This window comes from Anomaloglossus baeobatrachus, chromosome 1 (genome assembly GCF_048569485.1).
Source record: "Anomaloglossus baeobatrachus isolate aAnoBae1 chromosome 1, aAnoBae1.hap1, whole genome shotgun sequence".
Taxonomy (NCBI): domain Eukaryota; kingdom Metazoa; phylum Chordata; class Amphibia; order Anura; family Aromobatidae; genus Anomaloglossus; species Anomaloglossus baeobatrachus.
Genome location: NC_134353.1, coordinates 481494801 through 481514007, shown reverse-complemented (window position 1 = coordinate 481514007; position 19207 = coordinate 481494801). Strand labels below are relative to the sequence as shown.

At 45.6% G+C, this 19207-nt stretch overlaps 1 protein-coding gene across 2 annotated transcripts in view; it reads right to left on the bottom strand.

The window, feature by feature from the left end:
- EPS15L1 (epidermal growth factor receptor pathway substrate 15 like 1) overlaps nt 1-19207 on the bottom strand; it is a 297220-nt gene that overhangs the window by 109081 nt on the left and 168932 nt on the right. For both annotated transcript variants that reach the window (XM_075315065.1, XM_075315074.1), the window contains one exon: nt 6656-6738. In XM_075315065.1, the coding sequence (XP_075171180.1) occupies nt 6656-6738 (83 nt within the window). The remainder of the gene's footprint in view (nt 1-6655; nt 6739-19207) is intronic.

The window sequence follows — 19207 nt, the reverse complement described above, 5'->3', positions numbered from 1 at the left end:
AACTTGAAGAAATCCTGGCACTGTATTTTTTTTAATTTGTGGTAATAGTAAATTAAAGCATTAAGCACTTCACAGCAGGGCCCATTTCAGCCTGCCCAAAGTCTTTGTCAACTGCTGGGACCAGCCAAAATGCGTTCTACTGCGAAGAGTGGTATGCATTAATAATAATGCACTGTAAATTAGACATAATAGTGTCAGTAAATTTTTTATTGATACTGTTGTGCTGAACAACAGGCCCCAAACATTGGATTGCCGGCTTCCAGAACTACCGTATTTTTCGCTTTATAAGACGCACTTTTGTTCCCCCAAATTTTGGGGAAAGTAGGGGGTGCGTCGTATATATATACATATATATACACATATATATATACACACACACATATACATATACATACACACACACTGCAGGGTCCGCTCTGGAGCGGTGCTGGGGGCAGGTGAAAGCTGCGGGCGGCAGCATTAGATCTCTTGCTCCCGCTCATATAATATGCACAGCCGCTGTCCATCAGCTTCGTGTTGAAACCGTATCGCGCTGATGGGCTGGGGCAGCGGGCATATTATATGTGCCTGTGCTCCCTTTGATCGCACATGATGCCCCCTGTGTTAGATATGGCACCCATACTGCTGCCCATAGTAAAATAAAAAAAGCTTTACTTACCTCCAGTGCTGATCTGCCAGGTCTCCTGCTGCTGCTGTCTGTGATAAGGCACGCAGAGATGATATCACTCTGCCGTGCCGATCAGATTACCAGATATATTATTATCAGATGTGCCATCTATACTAGCCATGGGCAGGAGTATGGGGGCCATATCAAACACAGGGGAGATGTGCCATCTATAGTGGCCATGGGCAGCAGTATGGGGGCCATATCAAACACAGGGGAGGTGTGCCATCTATAGGGGCCATGTGCAGCAGTATGGGGGCCATATCAAACACAGGGGAGGTGTGCCATCTATAGGGGCCATGGGCAGCACAGGGGGACGTGTCCCAGCACAAGGGGGCTATATTCAATATAAGGGGGCCATATCCAGATTGAGGGGGGCTAATTTTATGATGGGGGGCTATGAGGGACATATACCCTATATGATTTGTTAGACGGACACTGGCATTATAAGATGGACCCCATTTAACATTAAAAAAATAAATTCTCTTTTCCTTCACCAAATTTGGGGGTGCGAATTATAATCAGGTGCGTCTTATAAAGCGAAAAATACGGTATATATTTTGTTTAATATAGTGACATGACCCTTTTCAGGTTCCAAAGTCCCTAATACTGCCAGCCGCAAAATGCCTCTCATAGCATGTCAAACAGTCAGTGACCAGTGCACTGATTGCATTGCACTCAGTTCATAAACACATAGCTGTCGCAATACATCCCCATTAGTGATGGGCGCACCCCAACTGTAAAGTATCCGTGCACGGACCCCAAACAAGGACTTCTCACGGAAATCCATGAAACTGTTCAGGTTCCGCTACCCGAATAATGATAGAAATAGAACAAAAAGGAAAAAGAAAGAAAATAAGATACCAAGCAGGACTATTCTACTTCCCAACCTTCCCCGTGGCTGTAACACTACTTCAGGGTCCGCTCATTACCTCTCATACATATTCACTGTTTCCCTCACCCACCATCAGTCACTGCATCTGCAATTGGCTGCAGTCAGATGGTGGACCCCAACCTGTGTGACTGCGTCTGTGATTGGCTGGACTCTCACAGGGTGCCGGTATCCCTATAGTGGTTTAAAAATAAATAAAAAAAAATTGTCGTAGGGTCCGCCGTATATTGTGATACTTAGTGCAGGTAAAGCAGACATCTACAGGCTGCAGCCCCCAGCCATGTGCTTATCTTGGCTGTGTATCAAAATAAGAAAATAAGAGGCAGCCTATGCGGCTTTTTAAATAAATAATTAAAAAAAACTGGAGTGCAGTCCCCCTCCCGACTCTGCTACATACTGAAGTCACAGTGCGCGGGCACATTACAGAATATGTCCATCCGCAACTTCAAAACCGTTTTTGTGTGGCGTTTTTTTGCCAAAAGATGCAGATTTGTGTTCCAGAAATTTATATTAATTTTAAAAGGGGTAGGACAATACAGGGAAGAAAAGGAATTATCAGTTAAAACACAATTTTTCCAATAATAGAGATGCAGATTTGATGCTGGTATATGGTGTATACATTTCAGCACCAAATCTGCATCTCTTGGCAAAAAAAATGGTTTTCTGCCAGGAGATGCAGGTCTGACTTAAATCATTTAACCTGAGGTGAGGGCACAGAGCTCAGTCAGTGCACCTGAAATGAGTTTACCTGCAGCCACAAGTGAGGTACTGTGGGAATCTCCAGCTGTGACCGCACATAAACGCAGTGACATCACCGGTCACAGCTGCGGCTCAGTCAGTGTCCGCCTGAAGGCACAGTGGGCACTCATGTTTGGTAATGTGCCCGCGAGCTGTGACTTCAGTTTGTAGCAGAGCCAGGATCCTCGTGGGACCTCGTGTGGACTACGTCGGACCTGCGTGTTTGTGGGGTTAATAAATTGAAGAAAGAAGGTTTTGTTTTGTATTTTATTTCTAATTAAGGATTTTTTTCAGTGTTTGTATTTATTTCTTTTCACCTACAGGATTAATAATGGGGGATCTCATAGACCCTCCCCATTACTAATCTAGGGCTTAGTGGTAGCGGTGAGCTGTCACTAACCCCTTATATTACCCCGATTGCCACCGTACCAGGGCAATCGGGATGAGTCGGGTAAGGTGCCAGTATTGTCGCATTTAATGGATGAGACAATTCTAGTTGCCTGAAGGATATTTTAAGGCTGGAGGACCCAATAACCATGGGCCTCTCCAACCTGAGAATACCAGCCCTTAGCTGTCGGCTTTATCTTGGCTGAGTATGAAAATTGAGAGGGACTGCACGTCTTTTTTTTTCTTCTTAAATTTAAATAATTTTGTTTTTTAAAAAAAAAAAAAAAAAGCCGCATAGGGTCGCTCTTATTTTGATACACTGCCAAGATAAGCTCAAGGCTGTGGGCTGCAGCCTGTAGCCGTCTGCTTTATGTGCGCTGGGTATCACAAAATAAGGGGGACGCTACACTATAGGAACGCATACAGCATGTGTGATTCTAACCAATCACAGACGTTGTTACACAGGGTGGGGCGTGGTCTGACTACAACCAATCATAAACGCCAGGACTGACAGTGGGCGGAGGAAGAAGTGAATATGTATGAAAGTTAATGAGCGGACCCGGAAGCAGTGTGACAGGCGTGCGGGAGACTTTGTAAGTATAACTACCCTGCTCTAATTCCGCTAGCCATTTATATCACCATTTAACAGCACAATATTCGGGTCCCCATGAAGTTATATGGGGTTCGGTGTCTGGGCAGATGTTCGGGTACAAGTCTGGTCCTGAACCGGATTTTTATTTATTTATTTTTTTCAAGCCCGCTTAGACCCGCCGGACCCAAACATCTGTCAGATCGCCCCGACTCTAATTCGCATTCCTCAGCTTTGCCTGTGATGGTTGGTATCCACACAGAATGGCATTGCAAGCCACATATGCCCCCTGGTCACCCCACGTATGCCCCCTGGCTGCCGATTGTGCATTTCTGTTTAAGATCCTACTTGCTTCATGGATGACCCCATACACAGAATATCTGACAAAGACCCTGCTAAAAACATTGGGCCTAATAGACCATCACAATATGCAGAAGAGCAGGACTGAGCGAAGACCACATCAAAGCATGATGAATACTATTTTATTGGTTTATAGGCTTCTGGAAAGTGAAATTAGGATCTAAAAGGTTATGAAAACACTGCTCTGAAAATGGGTAAATAATGTAAACCAGCTACAAGCATTACAGCCACGGCAGCTATAACCCAGTGTATTTCAAGAATCTGAATTACTTGCACAAATGCCTAAGGCTTACTAATCTTGGCAAAAATTGCACAATTTCAAAGGAGCGACTAAACGTTGTTAATATTTGATATAATTGTCTGTTCAACTGACAAAATAGGGCATTGTGAAGATGTAAATTGTGAAAGAAAGGTGCCCATTAGTGCTGTGCAAAGATGGTGTGACAACAAATTGAAACCATCAGATAACTCCAAAATTACTAGGATTGCTACTTCCAATAGGTGGCACTAGGGTTCGTCTCCTTCCTCCCTGAAGAGACAATTTGAATATATCCCAGAGGAGTATTGCAGCTATAAAGACTCCTCACCACTGACAGCCAGATTGGTTTGTCAGGTTTTCGCAAGGAGAAAAGTTCTCCCCTTAGACCCCACTTTAGCTTTTAATAAAGCCAGATCAGATCTCATACTTTGCACTGACGAGGGACAATCATCCTGAAACACCGTGTCTGCAAATTGAGGTTCTGATCTGGCATAAATCTTAGGTCATATGAAAAGGCTCATTAAAGGCCACTTTTGACTTTTAGGATTGCTATTTCCAATAGGTGGCACTAGAGTTCGTCTCCTTCCTCCCTGAAGAGACAATTTGAATAGGTTTTATTAGAAAGTGGGGGATGGTGTTCTCTTAATTACAACTCAGAAAATTTGTCTCATGTATCCAGTACTGCAAAAAGAAGCAAATTGTAGTGCACGGATTCTTATTTTATTGCCTGCAGGATTGCACAGCTCACAAAAGGATTCATGTGAAGAGACTTAAGCGGGCTTTACACGCTACGAGATCGTTACAGCGATCTCGTTGGGGTCACGGATTTTGTGACGCACATCCGGCCGCTGTAGCGATCTCGTCTGTGACTCCTAGGAGCGATTTTGGATCGTTGCAAAAACGTCCAAAATCGCTCCTCGTTGACATGGGGGTCCTCTCCCAATTATCGCTGCTGTCGCTTGGGCGAAGTTGATCCTCGTCCCTGCGGCAGCGCACATCGCTACGTGTGACGCCGCAGGAACGAGGCACCTCTCCTTACCTGCCACAAGCCAGCAATGAGGAAGGAAGAAGGTGGGCGGGATGTTCATCCCGCTCATCTCCGCCCCTCCGCTTTGATTGGGCGGCTGCTTAGTGACGTCGCCGTGATGCCGAGTGAACCGTCCACTTAGAAAGGAGGCGGTTCGCCGGTCACAGCGACGTCACCAAGCAGGTAAGTACGTGTGACGCTGCTGTAGCGATAATGTTCACTACGGCAGCGATCTTCACATATTAGCATAACGATAGGGGCGGGTGCTATCACGCTCGCCATCGCTAGCCTGTATGACTACTAAGGTACCTCTGGACACAGTAGCAATATCCACACACAGGAATGAATATGAAAAAGCAACATGTTTTACGTGATATAGTATATAGCAACCTTATACTGAATTGTGGGTCAGCCCCTTTAATCATTGGGATGGAGACCACTGATTGCACTGATTGGCAGAGCCCTTTCCTGCAAGCAAAAATCATGCCAAAGAAATCACTCTACAAGAACTATTGATTTGATGTGAAGGCTGCAAGCATTTTCGCTGTGCCTGTTGTACAACAAAGGTGGTGCAATTTCGCAACAACCCTTTGTTGTTTTACAGCTTTGCCAGGAGTTCTTTGATGTGCATGATAGAAGCACAACACAGACATTTCCTTTACAGCGGAGTGTTTGCACACTGTTTTCACCCTTTTTTTAATGGCAAAAGGTATTTCACATGAATGCAGGCAATGTAAAGAAAGTTTTGGTATTCAGCAAGTCCAAAACATTATCACAGATAAAAAGCTGAGCTTTGTGTTTGGAAGCTCCATTTAATTAAAATGAGATAGGCTGTTGACTACTAACAATAAGAAAAAGTCAGTTGTGATTAGATGCAGGCATTCTCGCAGTCTGGGGGAAAAATGCCCTGGCATTCATCATACATGTATGAGCAGCCACCATGTTACTTGATTCTACAAGGTTTACAATTTCATTGTCAGTAGCAGAAGTAACAGGATCTTTAGAAACCAGAAGAGTAGGGATTCACGTGCTTGACGCAATAGTGAATTCTATTCGTCCAAAACGCTACATAGTGCAGTACAAGCACAGTTGATGGGATTTATGGAAATCTCGTGTCCACTGGGCATGGGCAGCTGCGGTCTCCTCCGGACAGCATCCGTGGCCTTGCTGCGCCCAGGACGCAGCATCTTGATCGTGTGCACAAGCCCTTATAGATAACACACAGTTTTGGTACTTAGTAGTGCTATGCAAACATTAACCTATGGAAAAAAGACGTATCCAAGATGAACTCTTCCATTTCTACCACTACAACCCAAATCCGTGTCAAGCAGCTAAAGGATAATGCATGGGGGAAAAATATATGCGATAGTATTTTGTATTTACTAGGGTGCACAGAACTTAAAAAGTTGGAAAATACTAGTTTATTATTTTCATAAAAAGAAAAGCTAAATAATTCTGTGAAAAACAAGTTTCATCTTCAGAGACAAAACCACACTTGCCTTGTTTATTACACCTAACACTGGCAGCATTTGAAGTGGTGAGAGAGATACTAGAGAGCTCCAGGTTTCGGTATGAGCCGGTAGCAGGAGCTCGGCGTGCCAATTCTGACACCTAGTGGTGTACAACAAGGACAGAAAATAATACAAGCAAAAGAGCCATGGCTAGATTAATTATCCAACCACCTAAAATAAAGGGGGAAAAAAAGCCGTCATGATTGTCAATGGGGATGACTCGCTTACCTTAGACATGTGGCTAAAATCTGCAAAACTTTCATTGCTACTGAAAGCGCTGCTTCCAAAAGGATCCAGCGTGCCAAAAGGGTCTGAAAGAAGCAGAAAAAGAAATTGAAACACTCATTTAATATCGGACGAAAAACATAGGATTATATTACTACTGGTGAATAAATTGTCTGCTTTGACTGAAGGAAACATTCATACAAACATCATGTGTTAGTAGCAATTATCAGGAGTTGGCGAGGAAGTGGGCACTGTAAACATATTCCTCTGTGAGCACACATACACAGTCTAAGGGCCAAGAGATGTCAGCAACTGAACTCAGCAGCATTTCAACGGCATCGGCACCAGTATTTGGGAGCCAAAAGTAAAAGTGGATCCAAAACACAGAAGAGGTGCATTTTTTGGAGTTTTCTACCCTTGGTGGATTTTAAACTTCTGATTTTGGCCTACAAGCACTGAGACTGAGGCATGAGCAAATACCATTAAGGCCACTTTACACACAATGATATCGCTAGCGATCTGGTTAGCGATGTGACACGCCCAGATCGTTGCTACGATTTGCCAAGAACGCTCATAGGTCGTTTTGAAGCGGTCACACGTACACATCAAACAAATGATGCTACATCGTTCAGCAATATATTGTTTGACCAAGGCGGTCGTGTGGATGATGTTCGTCGTTGGCAGGATGTCAAACGTAACAATATGTCTGCTGTGTTCAAAACGACGAACAATATTTTGAAACTGAATGACGTGTCAATGATCAACGATTTTCACCCTATTTGCGATTGTTCGGAGTCGCACATAGGTGTCACACGCAACGACGTCTCCAACGATGACAGAAGTGCGTCACGAAAACCGTGACCCCGACGACATATCATCAGATAAATCGTAGCGTGTAAAGCAGCCTTTATTTTGTTTGTTCTTTTTTTCTCTTGAGGGGCTAAACCCACAAAGATTTCCAAGACTAACCAGAAAACAGCATTTTTTTTCCCAGAAGTGTCCTTTTTTTATCCTTATTTTGGAGGGAGCATTTCCTGAGAGTTTTTTTGCCCCCGTTGGGCTTCTTACCACTTTACAAGCGTTTTTGTGGCATACTTTATGTGGTCATTTCAGGACATTACTTTTAACTACACTAAACAGTCAAGACACTGCTAGTGGCGTTTTAAGCACAAATGCTGGTTAAAAAAAAAGCCCGCCAGCGGCCAAAAATGCTTTCCATTTGACTTGAAAGTATTGAGTATCTTCAGAGAAGAAAACACCTGTAGAATCATGAGCCCACTTTTTGTTTAACCACTTGGCATCTTTTAACCATTTCAGGTTTTAAAGACAGTTAAAAGCCTCAACATATGAACAGCAAGTAATTTTTTACTTTTACTTTTAGAAATGCATATGGCCCAGGTTTTCAGCTTTTTCTGAGCACTTTTTCAGGTGGGCTTTGGAGCCGATCCGCCTGAAAAAGACATTGTGTGCACATACTGTAATGTGGATCATTCTTTATGCATTTTCAGCTCACTGAGATAAGTCAGCCATTTGTATAAAATCTATTGTAACACAATGGGGATGTTAAAACTGAAACCTAGATATAATTACAGCGTTAGTAACCTTGTGCGGTAACCATCATTAATGCACACCAATCACCAGGGTTTTCCTATATAACCTAAAGCCAGTGCTATACTGGAACTATCAGGCTGATTCTCTACATATCTTTAGTGGTCAGCTCGGATGTTTAGGTTTTGAAACACAATAAAGTAAAGATTATAAAATCATCAGCTTCTTGAGTGACAGCAGGTGAGGATCAGATAATATCGGGGGGGGGGAGGGGGTATTCATAGTTAGCCCCTCCCCCTGTTAGAATTAGCATACTTATTATACAATCGATTTACTTTTTCACTACCAGGACTTGTGCAGAGCTCATACCTATGTGACCAGAAGGGGCAGGGCCTCTGCCAACAGAAAAATGTTGCTCCTGGTATCAGCTTTGTTGGCTGAGGCCCTGCACCTCCTGGTCACATGGGTATGACCTCAGCACAGGTCCTGCAAGTCAAAACTTAAATCGATTGTATAATACTTATGCTAATTCTAACAGGGGGAGGGGATAACTATGAATACCCCCCACATATTATCTGATCCTCAGCTGCTGTCACTCAAGAAGCTGATGATTTTATAAACTTTACTTTTTTGGATTTCAAACCTAAACATCCGAGCTACCACTAAAGATATGTAGAGAATCAGCCTGATAGTGCTCTTGGTCTATCCTAATATCCTGTGTCAAAGCCAGGGCGCACCAGAGAAAATCATTCTGTGGGCTCAGTATGTAGCTACACTACAATTGGTGGTCATATTATATATACATCTATATATATAATTGCCTTATTCTGTCTGTCTGCCTGTCTTGCTCCAAAATTGTGTCCTTACGGTGACACAAAGCTGATTGGCCGCTGGGCTCGCCATGGCCCCGCCCCCCCGCACGGATTGGCCACTCGCCCAGGCTGCGCCCCCACACGGATTGGCCGCTCGCCCAGGCTGCGCCCCCACACGGATTGGCCGGCCGCTCGCCCAGGCTCCGCCCCCCCCCCACAGATTGGCCTCTCGCCCCGGCACCCTGCAGGCATTGGCAACTCGGCCACGCCCCGCCCCCCTCACGCAATGCACGCTAGCTCTGGCCCCACCCCCCCCACGCATTCCCCGAACCGACACGGTCACGGAGCCACGACTACCAGGTGAGTACTGTACCCCTGGGAGCCCACCGCCAAACCAGCCGACACATACTCTCGCATTGCTGGGGCTGGCCGGCGTATGCTGGTGTGGGCTCCCGTGCGAGCGGGGGACGAGATACGCTGGTAACCATGGTAGCATAGTTACCAGCGCATCAAGGTCCTGCAGCGGCGGAAAATACACACACGCACACACAACAGCACACACACACACACACACACATCAGATCACACTCACTCTCACACACACCTCACACACACATCACATCGCATCCACACACTCACAACATCCTGGGATATCGCTTGCTTCTCGGCGGCGATACTGTGCTGTGATCTTCCAGGACCTGCCGGAGGATCACATGGCCAGAAGCATGTGTTATCTCCGGATGTTGTGAGTATAAGCGCGTATGTGCAATATCGTCAATGTGTGTGTGTGTGAGTGTATGCGATCGGGTGTGTGTGAGTGTATGCGATCGGGTGTGTGAGAGTGTATGCGATCAGGTGTGTGTGAGTGTATGCGATCGGGTGTGTGTGAGTGTATGCGATCGGATCTGTGAGTGTCGGCAGAGGAGCACGGCGTGCTGGAGGAGGCTGGGAGGAGAGAGGCTGATCCTGGGGAAGGCTGGGATGGGGAGGCTGAGAGAAGAGAGGCTGATGCTGGGGGAGGCTGAGGCTGGGGTAGGCTGGGAGGAGAGAGGCTGATGCTGGGAAGAGAGAGGCTGATGCTGGGAGGAGAGAGGCTGATGCTGGGGGAGGCTGAGGCTGGGGTAGGCTGGGAGGAGAGAGGCTGATGCTGGGGACAGAAAAAGCTGATGCTGGGAGGAGAGAGGCTGATGCTGGGAGGAGAGAGGCTGATGTTGGGAGGAGAGAGGCTGATGTTGGGAGGAGAGAGGCTGATGTTGGGAGGAGAGAGGCTGATGCTGGGGACAGAAAAGGCTGATGCTGGGAGGAGAGAGGCTGATGCTGGGATGAGAGAGGCTGATGCTGGGGACAGAGAGGCTGATGCTGGGGACAGAGAGGCTGATGCTGGGGACAGAGAGGCTGATGCTGGGGACAGAGAGGCTGATGCTGGGGACAGAGAGGCTGATGCTGGGGACAGAGAGGCTGATGCTGGGAGGAGAGAGGCTGATGCTGCGGGCAGAGAGGCTGATGCTGCGGGCAGAGAGGCTGATGCTGCAGGTAGAGAGGCTGATGCTGGTGCAGCATGGGGGATGGAGCACGATGGGGGGTGCGCAGCATGGGGGATGGAGCACGTTTGGGAGTGCGCAGCATGGCGGATGGAGCACGTTTGGGAGTGCGCAGCATGGCGGATGGAGCACGTTTGGGAGTGCGCAGCATGGCGGATGGAGCACGTTTGGGAGTGCGCAGCATGGCGGATGGAGCACGTTTGGGAGTGCGCAGCATGGCGGATGGAGCACGTTTGGGAGTGCGCAGCATGGCGGATGGAGCACGTTTGGGAGTGCGCAGCATGGCGGATAGAACACGTTTGGGAGTGCGCAGCATGGCGGATGGAGCACGTTTGGGAGTGCGCAGCATGGCGGATGGAGCACGTTTGGGAGTGCGCAGCATCGCGGATGGAGCACGTTTGGGAGTGCGCAGCATGGCGGATGGAGCACGTTTGGGAGTGCGCAGCATGGCGGATGGAGCACGTTTGGGAGTGCGCAGCATGGCGGATGGAGCACGTTTGGGAGTGCGCAGCATGGCGGATGGAGCACGTTTGGGAGTGCGCAGCATGGGAGATGGAGCACGATGGGGGGTGCGCAGCATAGGGGATGGAGCACGATGGGGAGTGCGCTGCATGGGGGATGGAGCACGATGGGGAGTGCGGAGTATGTCGGATGGAGCACGTTTGGGAGTGCGCAGCATGGCGGATGGACCACGTTTGGGAGTGCGCAGCATGGCGGATGGAGCACGTTTGGGAGTGCGCAGCATGGCGGATGGAGCACGTTTGGGAGTGCGCAGCATGGCGGATGGAGCACGTTTGGGAGTGCGCAGCATGGCGGATGGAGCACGTTTGGGAGTGCGCAGCATGGCGGATGGAGCACGTTTGGGAGTGCGCAGCATGGGAGATGGAGCACGATGGGGGGTGCGCAGCATAGGGGATGGAGCACGATGGGGAGTGCGCTGCATGGGGGATGGAGCACGATGGGGAGTGCGGAGTATGTCGGATGGAGCACGTTTGGGAGTGCGCAGCATGGCGGATGGACCACGTTTGGGAGTGCGCAGCATGGCGGATGGAGCACGTTTGGGAGTGCGCAGCATGGCGGATGGAGCACGTTTGGGAGTGCACAGCATGGGAGATGGAGCACGATGGGGGGTGCGCAGCATAGGGGATGGAGCACGATGGGAAGTGCACACCTCCCCCCAACACACACACACGCGCACTGCACAACACACCACACACACACACACTGGGAACCACAAACAACTGCCCTACACAGACACCCACACACACAGACAACGCTGCACACACACAACACCCAACACACAAACACCGCGGCACACACAAATATACGCACATACCGCACAACACACACATTGCACAAAACATACCTCCCCCCAAAACACACCACACACACACAAACCGCGCAACACACACACACACAACAGACACACAGCGCTCCACAAACAACGCAACACACGCATCACACATACAACACCGCTCTCACCCCCGTCACACCCAGACAACACCCAGAACATGTACAGCGCCCTACACAAACACTTGGTAACTACACACAACATCATCTATATCTATATATATATATATATATATATATATATATATATATATATATATATATATATATATATATATAACAAAAATCATACATGAACTACACAATACGTACATTCTAGAATACCCGATGCGTAGAATCGGGCCACCTTCTAGTATATATATACACATACATACACACACACACACGTATATATATGTGTGTGTATGTATATTATATATATATATATATATATATATATATATATAAACCACCAATTGTGTGGTAAAATGTGCCAATATCAGGGTATAATACAAGGTAATACACTTCTTAAGGTTATGTTCACATGCAGTATCTTTTTTGTCACTGCATCTTGAGTGCATATTAAATTGCACCAAAAACGCACCGAGGCAAAAACGCATCAAAAACGCGATGCGTTTTTACCGCATTTTTACCCAATGCATTTTTTTATTTTTTTTTTTTTTAAGTCAAATCTATTGACTGGAGGGCTCAAAAATGCGGTAAAAATGCAAAAAGAATTGACATGCAGCCATCAAAAGTTGCATAGTGTGGACAGCAAAATAGAAATCTCATAGACTTTGCTGGGAGAAGGAAATGCATGTATTATGGTGCATCTTTGTGACCTCAAAAACACAGCAAAAACGCAGTAAAGATGCCCTGTGTGAACTCAGCCTAATGCAAATCTCCACTTTTTTTTCCTTAACCCCTGGAGTGGGGGTTCTCATCTAAGGTCCCTGACCTTACTCTTATACTTCCCTTCTTGCATTTTCACCATTTAGTGCCGACGAGCTTGTCGGTCTCCCTGGCAGTTTGTGACCTGCTGTCTGCTCCAGTGTTTTATGGAGCCAGAGGTCACACCTCAATATAAGTCTATGAGAGCCTCATTCTGGCCTTCATAGACTTGTACTGAGCACTCGTGAAGTAACGTATAACTTACGGACAGTCAGAATTTGCGCTCTCAAGATTGCGCCACAGGGAAAAAAAAGGTGAAAAGCCAGAGAGTGAGTATAAGACAGTGGCAAAGACCTTTGGTTAAAAGCTCCACTCCAGTGGTGAAAAAACCCAAAATGCTGCAGTGGTGCATTAATGTTACAGAAAGAGCTGGCATTCACATTTTGGTGAAAACTCAATGATAAAAGTCCCCTGATGTGTATTAACCACTAAACGAATTGACAGACCCTGCAGATTTGACATGAACAATCTGTCACTTTATGCTGCAGATATTCACTGTTGATTTCATCCTTTGCAATACAAGGGAAGAGGTCAGTGGTAAAAGTGAATGCGCTATTTGTGTACTGCACAATATTTGCGTGAACTTTACCACTGTTTATTTACTGTGGGATTTCTATTGTAGAAATTCTGCAGCAAATACATTATGTGAATGGGCATACTATATGTACTAGAAGTGGTGGGGACCCTAAATCAGTTATGTGTGACATTGGAGTGACATCGAAGGAGACCTTTCCCACACATTCCACGTACACTTTACGTTAATATCTCTGTCACCTGTAAGACCAAAACTTTTTATGAAAAACCTAATTTTCTTAGTGGTTTGGAGAGAAAACCAAAGTCAGTTAAGGGTAATACAGCGGGAAGTGACGCAGTCAGTCAGGGGTGATACAGGGGGAGGGGGCACAGTCAGTCACAGGTTATGCAGGGGAAGGGGATGCAGTCAGGCAGGGATGATACAGAAAGAGAGGGCACAGTATAACAGGGGTCATACAAGGGAGAAGGGGCTCAGTCAGTCAGGGGTGATACAGGGGAGGGAGCTCATTCAGTCCAGGGTGATACAGGGGGATGGGGCTCAGTCTGCCCATGGTGATACCAGTGGAGGGGACATAGTCACTAGTCAGGGGTAATTCAGGGAGAAGGGCTCAGTCAGTCAGGGGTGATACAGGGGGAGGGGGCACAGTCAGTCACAGGTTATGCAGGGGAAGGGGATGCAGTCAGGCAGGGATGATAAAGGGAGAGAGGGCACAGTATAACAGAGGTCATACAAGGGAGAAGGGGCTCAGTCAGTCAGGGGTGATACAGGGGAGGGAGCTCATTCAGTCCAGGGTGATACAGGGGGATGGGGCTCAGTCTGCCCATGGTGATACCAGTGGAGGGGACATAGTCACTAGTCAGGGGTAATTCAGGGAGAAGGGCTCAATCAGTCAGCGGTGATACAAGGATCAGTCAGTTATCCTGGGCCCCTCCTGGTATATGTATGTGTGTGTGTGTGTGTGTGTGTGTGTGTGTGTGTGTGTGTGTGTGTGTGTGTGTGTGTGTGTGTGTGTGTGTGTATGTATGTATGTATGTATATATATATATATATATATATATATATATATATATATATATATACCCTTTTCGTATACATGTCCCCCTTCTGGTATATACTGTATGTCCCCTTACTGGTCCCCTCCTGGTATATATGCCCCCCTCCTGGTATCTATGTCCCCTCGTGGTATATATGTCAGCCTCTTGAGCCCCTCTTTGTACATATGTCCCACTCCTGGCATATATGTCCCCTCCTGAGCCACTCCTGGTATATATGTCTGCCTTTTGGGCCCCTCCTGGTACATATGTTCCGCTACTGGCATATATGTTCCCTCCTGGGCTCTTCTTGGTATACATGTCTGCGACAAAAGAAAACAAAACATCACAATCCCTGGCACCCACGTCATGCGGCGTACACTCTGCGGTACAATGAATTTCAGCTGGATGTGTGTGCCCTCGAATGCACATCTAGCTGAAGCAAAGCAGAAACTGGGGTCGGGTCGGCAGGGGCCCCCCTATTACCCCACGCAATCGTTCTGCTACCGTCTTCAGCTCATGGTTCGCTTACCTTTCACTGCCGGTTGCTGCGTCCTCGCACCTCCGCAGCTCTGCATTGCCTGCAGCAGTGTGATGAGGTCGCAGCTTGATGACCTCATCATGCTGCTGCACGCTGGGCCATGACATGACGCACCCAGCTCTGCCCCACTGACCATGGCCCAAACACATGGCTAATTTGCATGAGAGGCTCTAAAGCACACTGCATGCAAATTAGCCATGTAGTAGTGTGGCTGTGACTGGGGCCCGGTTAAGATGAAGAGGGGGGCCCGACTCAGGGCTTAATAAAGCGAAGTAAGTACACCGGCAGGGTCCAAGCCCCCCTCTTCATCGGGCACCAGCAGTAAATGCAGTAATGCCCTGATGGCAGCCCTGCCTGCAGGTGCTAGTGCCTGGGCCCACCGAAGGATCCTCCGGTTCTCTGTGCGGGCCAGTCCGACCCGGTGTTAACATCAGGAAATCAATCTGTGGAAGCCTGAGCTCATACTCTCCCACCAATCACTAAAGTATCTGACACATATTGTAAGTACGTACTAACATACTGTTTCCCAATGCCACACACTGAAGCCAAATAGTATTTGACACACACATAGCAAAAGAGCAGTGTGTTTACCAAACAAGAAAGGACTAAACAATGTTACAAAATATATTGACATAAAGATTGCAATATCCTTGTTTGTAATAGTGTTTTTTTCACAGCAGTTTTGGTCAAAATATTATTTAACCCCTTAAGAACCGGGCAATTTTTCATTTTTGTGCTTTTGTTTTCTTTCGCACTTTGTTCCATGAGCCAAACTTTTTAATTTTTCCATCGATATAGCTGTTTAAGGGATTGCATTTGCGGGACAAGATGTGCTTTTGAATGAAATGGATGGAAAGTGGGAAAAAATTCCACCGTGTAGTGAAATAGTGAAGTACAATTTTGCAATAGTTTTTTTTTTTTATTATTATTATTATTATTATTATTTTACAGGGTTTATTTTTCAGTAAAAAGGATTTTGGCAGAATGATTCTCCAGGGCAGTATGATTATGCAGATGCCAAACATGCATATTTTTTGTTTTCTTTAAGTGGTGAGCAAAAATTCAGATATTTGTGAGATCATCGCCTTGGACTTCATCGTACCTGACAGATGAGAACTAGCTCTTACAGCCAGTAGTAGTGCCCCTGGCTATATTACCCCCTAACACTGGGAGCTGGGAGAGCAAGCATGCAACTTTCCCAAGCAATTGGGACCCCGCAAATCAGGACCCCGCAATCTGATCACAGAGGCCCGATCATTGCCATGGTGGTAACCCGAGGTTTATGACACCTCCGGGTCAGCCATCTATGGCAAGCCTCTGAAACCATGCCAAGAGGATGGTGTCAGAGGCTTTTGTCATTGTAAAACTGACATGTATAATGTAATCTAATGTAATTCTGGAAAATTGCAAGGGATTATACCAGTAATCGGTATAATAAGAGTTAATGTCCCAGAGAAGGACCAAGTAAAAAAAAAAAATATACAAAAAATGGGAAGAAAAAAAAAAAGAAATATGATACCAATAAATACATATATTTATGTAAACAAAAAAATACACATATTTGGTATTGCCGCATCTGGAACAATCCGATATATAAAGCTGTCACACTAGTTAATCCCTTAGGTTAACACCTTAAAAAAATTAAAAAGGAAAAAAGAAAGCCAACAAAAAACTATGCTTTTTTTTTTCAACATATTACCCCAAAAAAGTAGAATAAAAAGCAAGCAAAAAATCGTATGTAAACAAAAATTATATACCTGAAATGTCATCTTGTCCCGCAAAAAAGAAGCTGCCATACAGCTCCATCAGCGAAGAGATAAAAAAATGATCGCTCTCAGAATGCAGCAATGCAAAAACAATCCTTTTTTCTATAAAAATAGTTTTTCATCCTGCCCCAAACAAGGCCTCACATGACTCAGAAAAATAAGAAAAACTATGTCCTTCAATATTCAGTGATGCAAAAAGCCTTTATTTTGTAAAAAAGCGTTTTTAGTGTGATAGTAGCCAAACCTAAAAATTCCAATATAAATCTGGTATCACTGTAATCATACTAACCTGAGATACTGTCTAACGCAGAAATGATCTAACACATTCTGGGGCCCGTTTTTACTTATTCCCCTTGTGAAAATTGGAAATCTGGGGTTAATACATTTTAGTGGGGAAAATGTGATAATTTTTTCTTCACTGCCCAATAGTATAACATTTTCTGACACATCTTTGCTGCCAGTATGCTTACTGCCCCTAAGATGAATTTATTAAGGGGTTCAGTTTATTAAATGGTTTCACTTGTGGGGGAGGTTTCTGCTGTTCTGGCAACAAACTGTATGCTCCATTTGTTTCTCATTAGCCCTTATAAAAATTAGAAACCTGGGGCTAAAACAACATTTTAGTGAAAAAAATTGTCATTTTTTTTTTTCTTCTATTTCTTCATCACCCGATGGTATAAAATTCAGTGACACACCTGTGGTGTCAATATGCTTACTGCATCACTAGTTAATTGAAAGGTGCTGTTTACAAAATGGGGTCACTTATGGGGGAGGGTGGGGTTCTGCTTTTCTGGCATGTCTGGGGCTCTGCCAAAAGCGACATAACACCCCCAAACTATTCCAACTAAATCTGACCTCCAATACGGCTCTCCTTCCCTTCTGGCTTATACCCCAAAAGTAGTTTTCGACCACATATGGGGTATCAGTGTAGAAATTCCAAAACAAACTGTATGATCCATTTTCTCCTGTTACCTTTGTGAAAATTACAAATTTGGGGCAAAAGCAACATATGTGAGGAAAAATGTATTTTTTCATTTTCTCGGCTCAATGTTAAAAAATTCTGTGAAGCAACAGGGGTTCAAGGTGCTCGCCACACATCTAAATAAATTCCTTGAGGGTCTATTCTCCAAAATGTGGTCACATGTGGGGGGGTTACCACTGTTTGGGTCCATCAGGGGCTCTGCAAACGTGACATGGCATTCACTAATGATTCCAGACAATTTTGCACTCCAAAAGTCAAATGGCGCTCCTTCACTTCTGAGCCCTGCCATGCCCCCAAAAAGTAGTTTTCCACCACATATCAAGTATCGGCGTATTCATGAGAAATTGCACATCAAATTTTATGGTGCATTTTCTTCTGTTACCTTTGTGAAACTTTGAAAATTGAGGTAAAAGCAACATGTTTGTGGCAAAACATGTTTGTGTTTTTTCCTTTTTTTTATGGCTCGACGTTATAAAATTCTGTGAAGTACCTGGGTGTTCAAGATGCTCACTACACATCTAGATAAATTCGTTGAGGGGGTCTAGTTTACAAAATGGGGTCATTTGTGCGGGGTTTCCACAGTGTAGGTATATCAGGGGCTCGCCGAACGCGACATTTTACATTCCAAAAGTCGAATGGCGTTTCTTTCCTTCCGAGCCCTACCATGCACCCAAACAGTGGCTTTCTACCAAATATGGGGTATTGCTGTACTCAGGAGAAACTGCACAACAAATTGTGTGATGCCTTTTCTCCTCTTAGGCTTGCATTAGTTCCTGTGAAGCACCTGGATGGTGTCACTTTTGGCTATTTTACGTCACAGAGTTCCCTCAAAGTCACTTCAAGTGTGATGTAAAGATCTAAAGATTTTCAATTTTTCCCTTTTTACTGTATTCGTTAGTCTCCTTCGGGAACATGAATCTGTGATTATCCACTCTCTTGTGCTGCATAAAGCAAAACCACAGTATTGCTGTATATACCAGAAATCACAGTCTCCTATGAATGGCAGCCACAGGATGGGTTTCACAGAAGTACCGTGATGACAGACACAGGGGTCTTCAGCAGAACTCTGGCTGTCATGGCAACCCATCATAGGTGAAGCAATGAGGAGTTACACAGGTGAGCCCCCTGGTGGCACACATTAAATGCCACTGTCACAGATTGACAGTGGCAGTTAACAACTTAACAGTCATGGGCGGTGAGCCGCTCTGCCCACAGCTGTATAAGTCACATAATGGCTGAATATCACAGCCATCATCTGCAGCTGGGAAAGATGTGGGCTCAGCTTGCAAGTCCACATCAAAAGCAGGAAGGCGACATATGACAGACATATTCCATCATGTATTGTTAATTGGTTAAACTAGTTTTATTGAGGAATAAATAACATTATTTTTTAACACTAATAGAATAATGACTAACCATCCCCAACCCAAAACCCCAAAAACTTTGTTTTGCCCTGACATAAATAAGCCCTCACACAGTCTTCAATGGTCAAAAGAAAGTTAAGGGGTCTCAACAAGCC